General features: G+C 35.5%; 1 protein-coding gene across 1 annotated transcript; it reads right to left on the bottom strand.

The window, feature by feature from the left end:
* Positions 1 to 243: 243 nt before the first annotated feature.
* LOC124451465 lies at positions 244 to 3,204 on the bottom strand. Its single transcript, XM_047002092.1, has 2 exons — positions 2,782 to 3,204; positions 244 to 1,735 (listed from the first exon to the last, which is right to left on the bottom strand). Exon 2 carries the CDS (start codon positions 1,636 to 1,638, stop codon positions 661 to 663), a length of 978 nt encoding a protein of 325 aa, XP_046858048.1. The 5' UTR covers positions 1,639 to 1,735; positions 2,782 to 3,204; the 3' UTR covers positions 244 to 660.
* Between the last annotated feature and the right edge of the window lie 10,564 nt (positions 3,205 to 13,768).

Below are 13,768 nucleotides of genomic sequence, written 5' to 3'. Positions count from 1 at the left end.
ATATTTTCGATCTTACATTTCACTTTGGTATTGACAAACTTCTAATTATGGGTATATCAGGGGATTTTTGGACTTATGATGACACTAAAAAGCAGAAAACATTGATATTTTCAATTCCTGAAAGACACCTTGAACTTAAAGCTCATCCAAGTGGTCCTGCCGTTCTTTGCATGCGATATGAAGAAAATGGACAGTATAATTATATAGCGTACAATGTTTAAGTATAGTAAATGATTCGCTTTATAACAGTGAAAACACCATGAACGGCTGAACTATACTTTACTATATGGTGAATAATCTATTATTAGTACATCTGGCAAATAGGAATACCTGTGAATGACTTTAACTTAACTTGATTTACAATTGTGAAAGATTGAATAGAGTTAACAAGGAATGTGTAACAATAAGCTAATATTGATTTCAACTTTGTAGCAGAATAGCGTGCAGAATAGCGAATATATATATATATATATGTACCGTAGATCCTGTGTTCCAAGTGCAGAAGTCACCATTTTATCATGGTGATAGCCTGAAGGACACATGTTTATACACTTTCTATAATATGCTCACTGAATATTATAGAGTTTTATAGTCTTGTCAAATTTTCAATACTGTCTGTACTTTGTTTACGCGGAACATACTCTGTATACTCTTTCCGTTTTAACAAAAAGAATAATCCAACGAAGGTGGAACGCTCATTGGAACGTGTATTGAACGTTCTTCATTCACACTCACTGAAACAGGCTCATCCAGTGAAACTTTAACGGCTTTTTCCCTCTGTTTATAAAATGAATTGGCGATAGCCGTTTCAGCATTTGTCTTCGTATCTTTGTGACTGCTACATAAAACGAAGTCACCATCTCTGTTTACACTGAACTTTGAATTCTTGTGAAAAGTCAATTCTTTATCAGAAGAAGTTGTAGTAAAAATTTTATGAAAAATTGGATTGAACACTTTTCCTTGTCGAAGTTGAATTGTTGGCCAATTGTCTGTATGATAATGGTTGCCTCTGATCTTTACTATGAACTGATACAATTTACAGTTAAGAGACATCACTGATTTTATGTTCTCAATTCGTCTGAATTTTGTGAATTTCGATCGAAAGCCTCCATTAATGTGAGCAGAGAATATTTCACGAACGTCATTCATTTCATGCAGCCTTTTCACGTAAAATAAACACAAGTCGTCGGCTTTCTCTGGGTAATAAAAGCTTTCCAAAATTTGCGCCACGACCATGATTGTTACAGCAAATATTCTGTCACACAATTTTGAGCCTATGCTGCTGAAGGCTTCAGTTGCTTTTTCACGGGCTTTTTGAAATTGTTCCTTTGCAACGTCGAAGCTTTTTGAGCCAGTTTTTAAACTTTCGAATGTATTAATTAACTTTTCCATTGCACTCCAAACTTTATGCTCCATGCCACTGAGATTTGTTTTCATAAGTTCTCTCGACTCAGAATTTGTCACTTCGTCATTGCATTTAAGAAGTTCAACAAATCCTCGTTCAAGGAAGTCGATACTGTCGATAAGGGCCTTTAGCGAATGATAACGTAAATTTATTTTAGCGTCTTTTAAATACAACAAGATAGCTTTATGTTCTATTTTATCATTATCACCGCCACTTTTATGCGCATCTGCCATCGTATCTAAATACTCGTTCCCAAATAGAAAGATGAACGAAACTGCTTCTACTTAAGATACCTGGTAGAAGAACTGATTTCCAAAGTTTCAAATTGTTCTATATAATAGCACAGTTAACACTATTTTAAGATTGTAAACATTAACTCAAACGTTTATGAAACTCTTCATTAGCATTTCTCTTTAGCAATTCTTCAAATTCTAACAATATTTGTGCGAACAAAGAATTTGAACAAGATAAAGAAACGAAAGCAAAATAAAAAGAACATTTGACGTCTTTCATATTTATCGCCGACACTTGATGCAATTAGAAGTCTGTAACAATAATAATGTGCAGATTAATGCATGTCAGCTAGTTACCAAGCTTGTTATTGAGTGTAAACAAAAATTTCGCGGTGTTTCTATCGCCTCTACAAACGACAAGGGGATTTTTCAAAAATGTACCTTATATTTGTGCGAATCGTGCTTTTTCCTACAACCTACATTAATATAGGTTGTTGTAAAGTGGGTGAACCTGTTGGAAAGCGTTGTTGCAAACAGGAATATTGTTTCCTAGCAACGCGTTAAAGGTGTAACATCATTCAAAACAAACAGTAAGAGGTGAAACTGCATTGAAAAATATCTAGCTAATGTGCTTCGAAAATGGCTGCTTACGTGCGCTATGCATGATGGTTGACACTCACTCTTTAAGGAACGCATCGAGCATCTGCAAAGATCTCACAGAAAAGCGAGGAAACGCTCAGCGAGCGTCATCTTAGTTACTGTTGGTGTAATTTATTTTTATTCCATTAGATTGCAACATGACAGTCTGTATGTTAGGAAAGGTGATGCAAAGGACAGGTGTGTGGAGGCGAGTGTGTCTGGGACTGAAAAAGGAACAGTTGGCCTAAATTGGTTAAAATTGGAATGCATGCGCCATGATGGTAGCTTATCACACAAAGTGGCTCTACAAAATTTTATTCGAATGCTATTTTATAAACTTAATGTGGATTTATAATGATTTTTAACTACTATCAAGACTCCTTTGGGTACAACAAAACTGGTCTTCCTCAACAAACACAACGCCAAAGGAGATATTTTACTCAAAATTATGCTACGACTTTCAAGACAGCAATCAAGCATTTAAAAGGAGAATCCAGCACGAACCTTCCATCTCCGATTTCAAAGTCAACGATACATGGCTATGTTACCCTAGCCCTCCTAGAACGTACTTTCTTAGTTGACCTAACGGCACATATAGATATCAAGGTGAATCCATGCCCTGAAACCCAAAAAAACCCAGGAAAACAGAAATTCCATGTTTGGATTGAAATTCCCATGCGACTGGAAGAATAAGATATTCAAGAAACGAGTTGTTAAACCTGAGGTCAAAATATCCGATCTCCGATTATCTTCATAGTGTTCTCAAAAACCAAAATATCATACGCAGCAGAGGAGGACGTTTTGGACTATCAAACCGTAACAAAATCTTCAGAATTTCTACAGTATTACAAAGCCGAAACCTGATGCTATATAAACAACAGAGATCCACAAATTTGCATAACCTTCGATCACTTGAACGGAACAATGTAAACAAACAGAAAGGAAACCAAAATCAATCTCAACTTCAAGAAATCTGGACGGAAGCATTTCAACATGCCCCAGACTGACAATTTTTCACCTGAATATTCAATTGCTCCGCAATAGTGCTCATTTAATCAAACTTCGGGAACTAGTAAAAAGCGAGAAATATGACATTGTCACCATATCAGGGACATGATTAAATACCAGCGTGACCTCTGGGGAAATAAAACTAGACGACTACAAAGTCTTCAGACTAGACCGTTTACACAAACGTGGAGGAGGTGTATGTGCCTATGTCCGTACGGAACTTAAAACGAAAGTTCTGAAAGATTACCCCTATATTTCCGACAGCAATTTTCACCAGCTATGGCTGAGAGCACAACTTAAGAAATTGAAATCGATCGTGGTATGTGTGACGTATAGACCTCAAGATTGCCCACTAAACTGCTTCAAGGATGACCTGAAACCAACTTACCTTCAATCTATCGCCCTCAATAAACCTATCGTTATTCTTGGCGACCTCAACTGTGATGTTTTTAAAAAGAGCCGCCTCGAATTTAAAGCACTAAATAACTTTGCATCAGAAATGAACCTTCGACAACTCATTAAATCGCCTACAAGGATCACTGCCACTACAGAAACTGCACCAGACGTTATTCTTGTTTCTTCGACCTCTCTCGTGCTTAAAAACGGCATCATAAATCTTTCAATCAGTGACCACATGGCTGTATTCGTCGAACTCAAAGTGAAAGCCCCAATTCCTCCTCCATACTATATATCAGTACGTAGTTATAAAAACTATAGCCCGACTATGTTTTCTGGTGATCTGGCAACAAACTCCACCCGCTTATTGTCAATATTTGACACTACAGATGTGAATGCTCAACTCAATATCTTCAACGACGTATTGCAATTAACCCTGGTCCCCATGCACCCGTAAGAACAATTAGGGCACGCAACCGCCCTTGTCTTTTCGTTTTCAGAGATATTAAACAACTCATGGATAGCAGAAACAGCCTCCATCGTCGATTCCTCCAGACACGTGACGCGCTGGATTGGGAAAAATATAAAGCCTCACGAAACATCGTCAAACGGGTTCCTACTGAAGCAGAGAGAAGTTACACCTTCCAAGAGGTACAAGAAAATAAGAATAACCCACGATCCCTCTGGAAAATTATAAATCGTACAATGTCATCTAAAGGAAAAGAAAGACATGTCTCCACTCACAGAAATAATAAATTGTTCCCTTGTGACCTGCACATTCCCCGATGCTTAAAAGGCAGCCGAAGTTATCCCTCTCTTAAAGAAAGGTGATGAACAACAAAAAGATTACTGTTCTGATTTTGTTAGATCGCTCAAAAGCATTTGATAGTATAAACCACCAACGATTATTAAAGAAATTAACATCCGTTGGCGCATCACCTGCCACCGTTAAGTGGTTTGAAAGCTATCTTTCACACCACACCCAAACCCTTCGCATTGGTTCTACCTTGTCTGACCCGCTAACCATCAGTCACGGAGTCCCCCAAGGAGCCATCCTTTTACCATTACTGTTTTGCATCTATACTAACAACCTGCCAAACACGTCTTTAACCTGCGAAATCGAATCAGGACTCTACTAAGCATAACGATCTACATCTAACAACATGTAACGGTACGCCCGGGCTCAAACCATTTACGTTAGTACAGTTACTGATGTTTACTGACGTTTGGACTTCTTTAGCAGTCTTCATCTTTTTTGTCAACTTAACTTTCTCAGGACTCTACTAACCATGACGATCTACATCTAGAAACATATAACGATACGTCCGGGCTTAAACCATTAACGTTATTACAGTTATTGATATTTACTGACGTTTTGACTTCCTTAGCAGTCGTCACCTTTAAATTCAAGTTGACTTTCTCAGGACTCTACTAACCATCTATAAACATTTAGCAATATAAAATCATTGATCTCAAGAATATCTATAATTATTAAGCAATATAAACTCATTGATAGTTCTCAAAAGATCGTAGCATTTGTTTATGAATCAAATATTTTTTCAATGTAAGCCAAGCCTTAGTATTGTGGGGAGTTCCAATCCACTGTGACGTCTGCATAGGAAATCATGTTGTTAATTTTTTTTACTCCTCCTTGAAAAAAGATTCAACATACATTGTATGCAACGTGAGACAAAAAGTTTTTGTTCTGTAATATTTTAGTTCATGTTCCAACAAAAAAAGTTCAATAGCTACTCAGCTCCTTATTAATCTCTGAATTACTACCAGGCTTTCTCTCTAGTTCTGTGGATCCTCCAGTTCTAGTATAGCCGAGTTATTCAAAAATATATAGCCAAAGTATTCTTGATATGTGCGTGATTCTTCGTCATTTGGTAGGTTAATATGGTGCTCAACCTCTAGAATGTCCTGATGAAGATAAATCTTTTTGTAATCGGATGCATAGAAAGACTTGGGCAAAAAGAACAGCTGGTTGGGTATACCGTGGGCTGTATGGTACCGTGACCTACGAGCGTAATCACTGTTCCACGACTTTTAATGTCATTAAGAATTTGTTTCATTACATTAATAAGTAAAAACCTAAGACATTCGACTTGCATTTTTTTGCTTGTGTCCAAAATCCCAATAGCAACCAGTTCTTTGAAAAAGTTTATCCAACACGACGCCCATGCTTGTTGTTGTAGTAATTTAATTAACCAGTTTCGTTTTTGAAAACCAATAAAAATGTCAGCTAATATGGGCGCTAAGGTTTACGCCGTCAATTTGGTTATAGTATTTGCCTTCAAATAAGAAATTAGTCTGGGCGGTAGTGACGTCAAAATGTTTTTTCAGTTCTGTTTTGTTCATTTTCAATGTGGGGTTGTTAGTAAAGATTAAGTCTATACTAATAGAATATCTTTGGTTTCGTTGAGTGGTATGCTCGTAAAAAGGCTTTCAACTTCATAAGAAATAAAAAAAACTTAGATTTATGTGGAGAGTTTGTGTTAAAGAATAAAAAATAATCAACAAAGGCGAAAGAATCTTTAGCAGAATGGTAGTTAGTTATGAGGGGTAGGAGTAGTGAACTGAGGTCTTTATCAAGATTGTAGTTATATGAGTTAATTGAAGATACTATATGGGTCTTATGGGAGGTGTGTCATTAAGGTTAAGTAGTTTATGGAGTTTAGAAAGACCATATAATCAAGCTGGTTGCGAACCACTGGAAAACATTTCTTGAAAGAATCTTTCGCTAATAGAGTTTTTCTTCTTTAATTTACGTAGTAGTAATTGTAGTTTTGCTTCACGGGAAATCGTAGTTTCATGAGGAAGGGGCTTGATTTTAGAGGTATTGCTAATGATGGTGTGGGATGAATTAATGTATACCTGACGGTCTAAAATAGTGGCTTTAGTGGATTGGATGATTGGAACATTATCCACTGACTTAACTAGTTTAATTAACTTAACTTGTTGACTTATCCATCGACTTATTTTGTTCAATTCCAGTGTGTTAGTGCCAGAAGTATGTGTGTCATGTTATTGTATCAAACCAAAATTGCAAGTGCAGCTATGGAGTATTGCTGGAAATAATCATAGAAATTGCGCTCTATACATTAGGAATCATCTATCATATTGCCATCAGGTATTGTAGAACTTAATAAACTATTTATCAAATACTGTATTTCAACCATTTAGCCCTCTACAAGGTTTATTGTATTTTGCTAATTAGAAGAGGGAGCTAAAATGAGAGTGGGCCTGAATAAATTTTTGCAAATGGTTAGCCCTCCCAAATTTTGAGCTGGGTATGCCATTGCCATTTGCCCAATTTTGCTTCATTTTTCATTGGTTCTAAAGACAAACTTTCTATTTTAGATAAAATTCCCTAATACCCACCACTAACAGTTAGGTATTTGGGGACAGACTGTTAAAGAAGCTCTTTAAAAAACTGTTAACGTTTTCTATCTTCATTTACGTATTTTTATTCTTAAAATACAACAAAATTAGATGTTGTATTAACAATTTCACATACTGGTGTTTCTTGGTTTACATTATTTACATATTTAACAATAGCCAATCTCTACACGACAATTATGCAACCCTTAACAAAATAAACGCCGCAGTTGCGGCCACTTTTTTGCCTTGATACCTGAATGTTGATGAAATGAAAATTTACGTGACATAAACCACAGACTGACCTTATATATATCAATGTGTTGATGACATAATGCTGTATTTGGAACATGCTACCATATGAATTTCTGCCATGAAAAAGGTCATCTTCATTATCGTATTAGCAATCTTTCGAAAAGGTTTCGCCATGGCAAATGCTTTATGCACATCTGGGCTGGAGATGTGCATAAGTATTTATCCCTCTATAAAGCTTTCCCATTTTCCAATACTTAAAACAGAAATTATTGTCAAACGACTTTCTGAAAAGATTATAGTCTTTTTAACTAGGTAGAAAACCCCATGAATGAAATTTAGACATCTTATTGTACTCTACAGGACACTTATATGAAAATATTATTTTAGTGCGCATGTAATTATGTGTAAATGAATCGGGCATGTTAGCGCGTGCTATCTAGCCCAAAGACATTAGTTTCAAAACTGTGGAAACCCTTGTCTTGCATGGGTTTAATCCAACACTGTTTTTTGGTATTCATTTTTTTATTTATAAAGAATGAACAGTTTATCTTTGAAGTTGACATTTAGCAACCCACGTCAGGTCAATGTTAAACAAACCGTACAAACATCGTACTGAAATGGAAAGCAAACTAGTAAAACGTATTCACCATTCCTCAAAATAGTGAAATGTAAAAAATAGGAATGGCAACACTGCCTCAGGCAGTACTTCATGTTTACTTTATGCTGGGGTTTTTTCTCAAATACAAACGACATCTTCCCATAAGTATTTGTGTAAAGATTAATTTACGGGAAAACTTTACTTATGTCGGTTGAATTAAAATACGTCGTTTAACAAATCTGGATGATATGTTTTACTAAAGTAATTTATCGAATTTTTAACGAACATGTGCATGGTTTATGGTTGAGGGCGAGCGATGGCAAAATATTGTATACACTTGACTTCTTGTTCAGGTAAGGGTTGAATGGTTCATGAATTATTTCTTAAAAAATCATCTCATGTTCGTATTACGCTAGTACATTCATGTATGTAATTTTAGAGAAATGCGAGCTGTTGTGTATAAACAAGGCTGAATTCATGAAGTTGTTTTAATTCTTAGCTCAACAAGGTTTGTACAACACTTCAATGTTCATGAAAAGTCATTAATTTATAAAATGGTGCTTGAAATATCTTGAATTTTAAGTATTTTGGTCAAATTTCTGTGACTAGTTTACTTTTTGTTTGTAAAGTTAACATTTTAATCAACCAACATGGCGGCTCACGTCAAATGGAAAGACAACATTAATTTGAAAAAGTTCTTTGATTTTAATTTTGATATTGAGTTCTTTTGTTGTTGTGCTTTACATGCAATAATAATATTTACTCGCTTTACGTCATTTTCACGACGTCTTAGGCGATACGTCCTGTTTGCTAAATCTCTCTAATATAAGCGCATTTGGTGTTAATGTTACGAATTGTTAGTATAATTTTATTTTATCGGATAAGAGGCAAAGTTAGCTCCCTTTTATAGTTTGGAGTTGCGCAGTAGACTACTATGTGAGAAGAGTAACGTGTCTACAGCCATCATGACGTTACTCTATTTGGAAGCAATTAAACTACGAAGTCGGTTCAAGTGCTATTCATACACCATAGCTCATAAGTCGTACACTACAAAGACAGCTCATTAAAAAGTCTAAAGAGCAATGTTCATAATGTAAAGACAGTTCATAAACTTATCTTCATCAGTTTTTAACCAAGTTAAATGTTAATTTAAATGACTCCTTAAGTTGCTGCAATTATACGATGAGCTCTTAGACAACTGATGAAATACTGGTAACCTCTCGTAGTTTTTGGAAACTTGATGATTTCTATTTCACTTTGCCGAAAGAAGTTTGCGATTGCACTAATAAATTTATCATTTTACTCTGATTTAGAGCTACCCACAAGTACACTTAGCGTACCTACTTTTATATTTGTTTACATGAAAACGATTGTAATTCGTTTTATATGAAATACAAGTTTGAGTTGGCTTAACTACATACCAACATTCGCTATTCACGTTCGTTATTCACGTTAATATTTGCACTAAGCACAAATTCTCTAAATGTTGCGAGCACAATTTTGAGCTCTTTGTTGGCTTCAAATTTTTAAGTTTTTTCAATCCAAACATCTCGCATTCGCTTGTTTTCTGAAAACGAAAAAAAGAAACCTTTTGCTGCGTTTGGTGGTTCTTAGAAGAACCGTTTTTACAATTAAATGCGGCGCAATAAACCATATTTTCAATGCTAAATTGTCGTGTTCTTAATGCAGGCAAAGAAGTTACCAATATATTTTGAACGAAGCGCGCAATTGACCGAGTTTAACTAATGTCAACTATTACGTCACAACGACCTTTTTCCAATCGGTAGCCGTCGTTAGCTCGTCGGGCATTTTCAATACGTTATCAGTAAAGCTTCAACTTTAAACCTCCATATCTTCTAAAATATTTATCGTTTGAGTCTCAAACTTTGGTGAACTATTACTTGGAGCTATACCTTTATGTAAAGCACAAAATAACAATCTAAATTTTATGTTGCGTGCGTCCTTTAACGAACTACAGGCCCAAAACCACAACAAAAACTACTTCGTTTCTTTTCACGTCTATTTTAAATGTCTTATAAGACAATAGTTACATTAATTGTCACAATTCACGAGGTGTCACGTCATCATCAGACGACCAATTAATTTCCCAATTAGGGTCAGGGTTAAGGTTAGGGTTAGGGTTAGGGTTAGGGTTAGGGTTAGGGTTAGGGTTAGGGTTATGGTTGGGGTGAGGGTTAGGGTTAGGGTTAGGTTAGGTTAGGTTAGGGTTAGGTTAGGGTTATGGTTAGGTTAGGTTAGGGTTATGGTTGGGGTGAGGGTTAGGGTTATGTTTGTGGTTGGGGTGAGGGTTAGGTTTAGGGTTAGGGTTAGGGTTAGGGTTAGGGTTAGGGTTAGGGTTAGGGTTAGGGTTAGGGTTAAGGTCTGTGAAATTAATCATTTCGTAGTATTGAGTGTCCACCGATCGTAGAGTGTATGGCTCTGTGTTGTGATTGTTTATGTCAGCACTGCAATAATTGGACGATGACTCGTGAGTGGAAAAAACTGCTTGATGAGTGAATTTGGGAAAACTCGTTGTCGTTATTAGATGATACCAAATTGGACGACTGGGGCTGTTGAGACTCAGAAAACCCACTGTCCGAGCTAACTGTATTGTTGCACTTTTGCTGTATTGCTGAGGTTTTTCTTTTTTCTTGCCGAATTTTTCTTCACAAACTATATAATTGACAAAATCTTTAGCAAACTCTAATGATTTGACAAAATTCAACATGATTTATAAAATAACGTTCTTAAATTTCAACATTTTAATATCACACCCCGCCCCCCCTCCCTACAATCAGTCAGCTGCAATACATGGTGTTAACTGTTTCACAAATCAGTAGCATACGGAATCCCCGTCTTTCCTGCAATGTGATTGGCTGTTGCAACAAATATATAAAGTCAAAAAGAAAATTAATGTCGTCGGTACACTTTGTAATGAGCAAAAGCATTCTTAAAGAAAGAGTATGTAAGGTTTGATTAAAAAATTATGTAATTTCATGAGAGTAAGCTGCGATTACTTATATCGTTATTTACTTGAAATCACTAAAATGACATGACATCATTATAACAATTTCTTTGTTTTGCTTACGGAGACAGCAGGATATGAGCTGAGATGGACATTACGTCAATACAAACGATAAACTGACACTTTAAAATTGTACATACTTTTGCAATTTAAATGTTCGAATCATACATGAACAGATTTTATGTTATTTTGTCTTGTGCATCTTTTCAGTTTCAAATTTTTCTTTCTGGCAAAACTGTTATATTCAGTTCGTAAATATTTTTTATATAAAATAAATTAAGAACATTGATTTTCGATTTTGCTTTTCAAACCACTCTCTGATCTGGGCCAGTTATCATAATATGTAGACTTCACTCCTTCAAACAACATCTCTAATTGATTACTCGGGTACAGTAAAATTTATTACAAAGATTTGTGCATCCAAATAATGTTTAAGGAATATTGTATCTTCATATAAGATCATAATGTTCATTTCAGGGTTATCCTATGTCAGTAAAATAAAAGAAGAGAAAGTGAATGCACAAGTTTGTTAAGAGTATGCCTATGCTTAAATAAATAAATTATAGTTTATAATAATAACAGAGCCTTTTGTTGAACAACAAGTACAAAACATGTTTTCCACATAAGAAGTGTGAAAGGCAGGGATAACAATTTTATTTAAATCATTTTATGGCTTTTCTTCTCAAAATTATTATCGTCGTTGTTGTTATGATCCGAACTTATTACCGTTCCTACTAAAGGAATTTGATTTTGCACATTTTCTTGGAATTATTAATTGATTTGATTGGTTGAGCTCAGATTTTGCACATGCTATTACATAGTGTATTTGTTTTGCTTACACTATGTATATTTCCAGCAAACTGCTCTAAATATAGCCCCAATCACTGTAAATTCTGATATATAGTCATCACTGAAAAAACATCAAAAAGCTAATCTTACTTTGGCAAATAATCAACAAATCTTATGAAATGTTGTTTTTGCAAACCGAAAATTAAAAATAAATGCTGAAAATAGACGAACCGTAAACCAAACTTCTTCTTATGAATTGTGTAGATTCTGTCGCCTTTTAGACTATGTGTATAATGCTATATCTTGCGTACGGCACACCAGGATGAAGCCATTTTTGAAAGCTTATTAGACAAACACATGTAATAATACTGAAAACACAAGCAATTTGCTTTTTAGAGACGATATAAAATGCGAGATTCTAAAGAAACAAGCAAACTTAATTCGATGTTTGCTAGCCCTTATATAGCTGGGAAAAGATCATATTCTTCCATGTTCTCTGTTAAAAACAACTATAATCAGGGCGTATTTTCAAGGAAAAAAAACACTTTCACTTGGAGGACAACCGAGAAACAGGAAATAATCAGAGAGCGGACAGAAATAAAGCAAAATGTAAAATTTTTGGTTCTTATATAGTGCCAAGCTCACATAAAATATTCACAAAGAAGTGTGGAAAACTTTCAGTAGGGAAATCTGTCCATTTTTTCTGTATGGCAAAAAATACCACTATCATTTCTTATATTATGGGTATGTCAATTGAATACAGCCGACAAATCTTACCAATGTTTTTAAACGTAATCTCGAATCGGACTTATACTTAACCCAATACTTAATCGTTCTGTCGCAAAAATTGGTCATCTACTGGCAAATTTCTAAATTTCAATATATTTTCAGTAACTACGCCCAAACCAAGATTATGCCACGCCCACTTTGTGTGGCAAATTTGACGCTCTGACCCCCCTACCCCTCAAAAAAACACAGACTTCACTCTCCACTTCTTCACGCTCCTAAGTGCGTGGAGAACTCAACTACCACAACAGTGTTATTAACAGAGCTTGGATTCATCATTCACCGTGCGAAATCATCATTTATCCCTCAAACAGAAATAGTTATTCTAGGATTTGTGTTGAATTTAATAACAATGACTGATAAAATCACCAAAGAGAAAGCTCTTACGATCAAGAAGCTTTGCTCTGAAGTGTTGCACACGCAGTCGATCACAATTTGTAGATTAGCTAGAGTCGTTGGGAAGTTAGTCTCCGATTATCTTAAGAACTGGGGTTATGTCTGGCCTGCTTTACTTCAAAAACAATGATCAGTTTGAAACACTTGCTTCAAAGAAGGAAAAGATAAAGTTTAACGAAACGACAATACTTTCCCTATCTTGCTCACAAAGAATTAACTTGGAGAGTGGAGCAACGTCGCAACTTACAAAAATGTAACATGTAAGAATGAGGTCACATTTTCATTACAACAGACGCATATCACATCAAGCTAATGTATGGGACATACAATGACAAAAGGACTACCGAGGATGCACATCAACTATCTAGAAATACTCAGGCCTAAAATATTTGGTCAGAACAAGTTACATGTTCACATTCGATTAAGAGTGGACATTACGTTAGCAATGAACATAAATAAAATAAGCTTCCGAGCTTAGCTCAGGAGGAATTTGGAAATGGCGAATAGCACACGTATGGATAAGTGATTCTCATATTCCTGGCAGCAAATATTTTGTAGCCGATTATGAGTCCACTGCTTGAGACAGTTAAACCAGTGTCAAACCAATTACATCCCGTTTTACGATGCATACCGACCAGATTACGAAGACTAAATACGCATGCCTAAGGGTTCTTACGCGACTCTTCGTTCCTGACTGATGACTTGTAGCATCCAAATCAAACCTCAACCTTCGCTAAGTTTTGTTTAATTTAGATATACGCTTGTATATGGCGTGGTATATTCCTGGGCTGTATCGAGATATTAGTTAGAGATTGGATTAGTGTTCAATTTCGTGTATTGCATATTATTGTCATATT

Source organism: Xenia sp. Carnegie-2017, unplaced genomic scaffold (assembly GCF_021976095.1).
Source record: "Xenia sp. Carnegie-2017 unplaced genomic scaffold, XeniaSp_v1 HiC_scaffold_24, whole genome shotgun sequence".
NCBI classification, from domain to species: domain Eukaryota; kingdom Metazoa; phylum Cnidaria; class Anthozoa; order Malacalcyonacea; family Xeniidae; genus Xenia; species Xenia sp. Carnegie-2017.
Note: the sequence above shows the minus strand (reverse complement) of the source record. Positions and strands in the feature narration are given on the sequence as shown.

Bases quoted from the DNA above. Each gene is read 5' to 3' on its own strand.
- LOC124451465 (XM_047002092.1), bottom strand. From the start codon at position 1,638: ATGGCAGATGCGCATAAAAGTGGCGGTGATAATGATAAAATAGAACAT.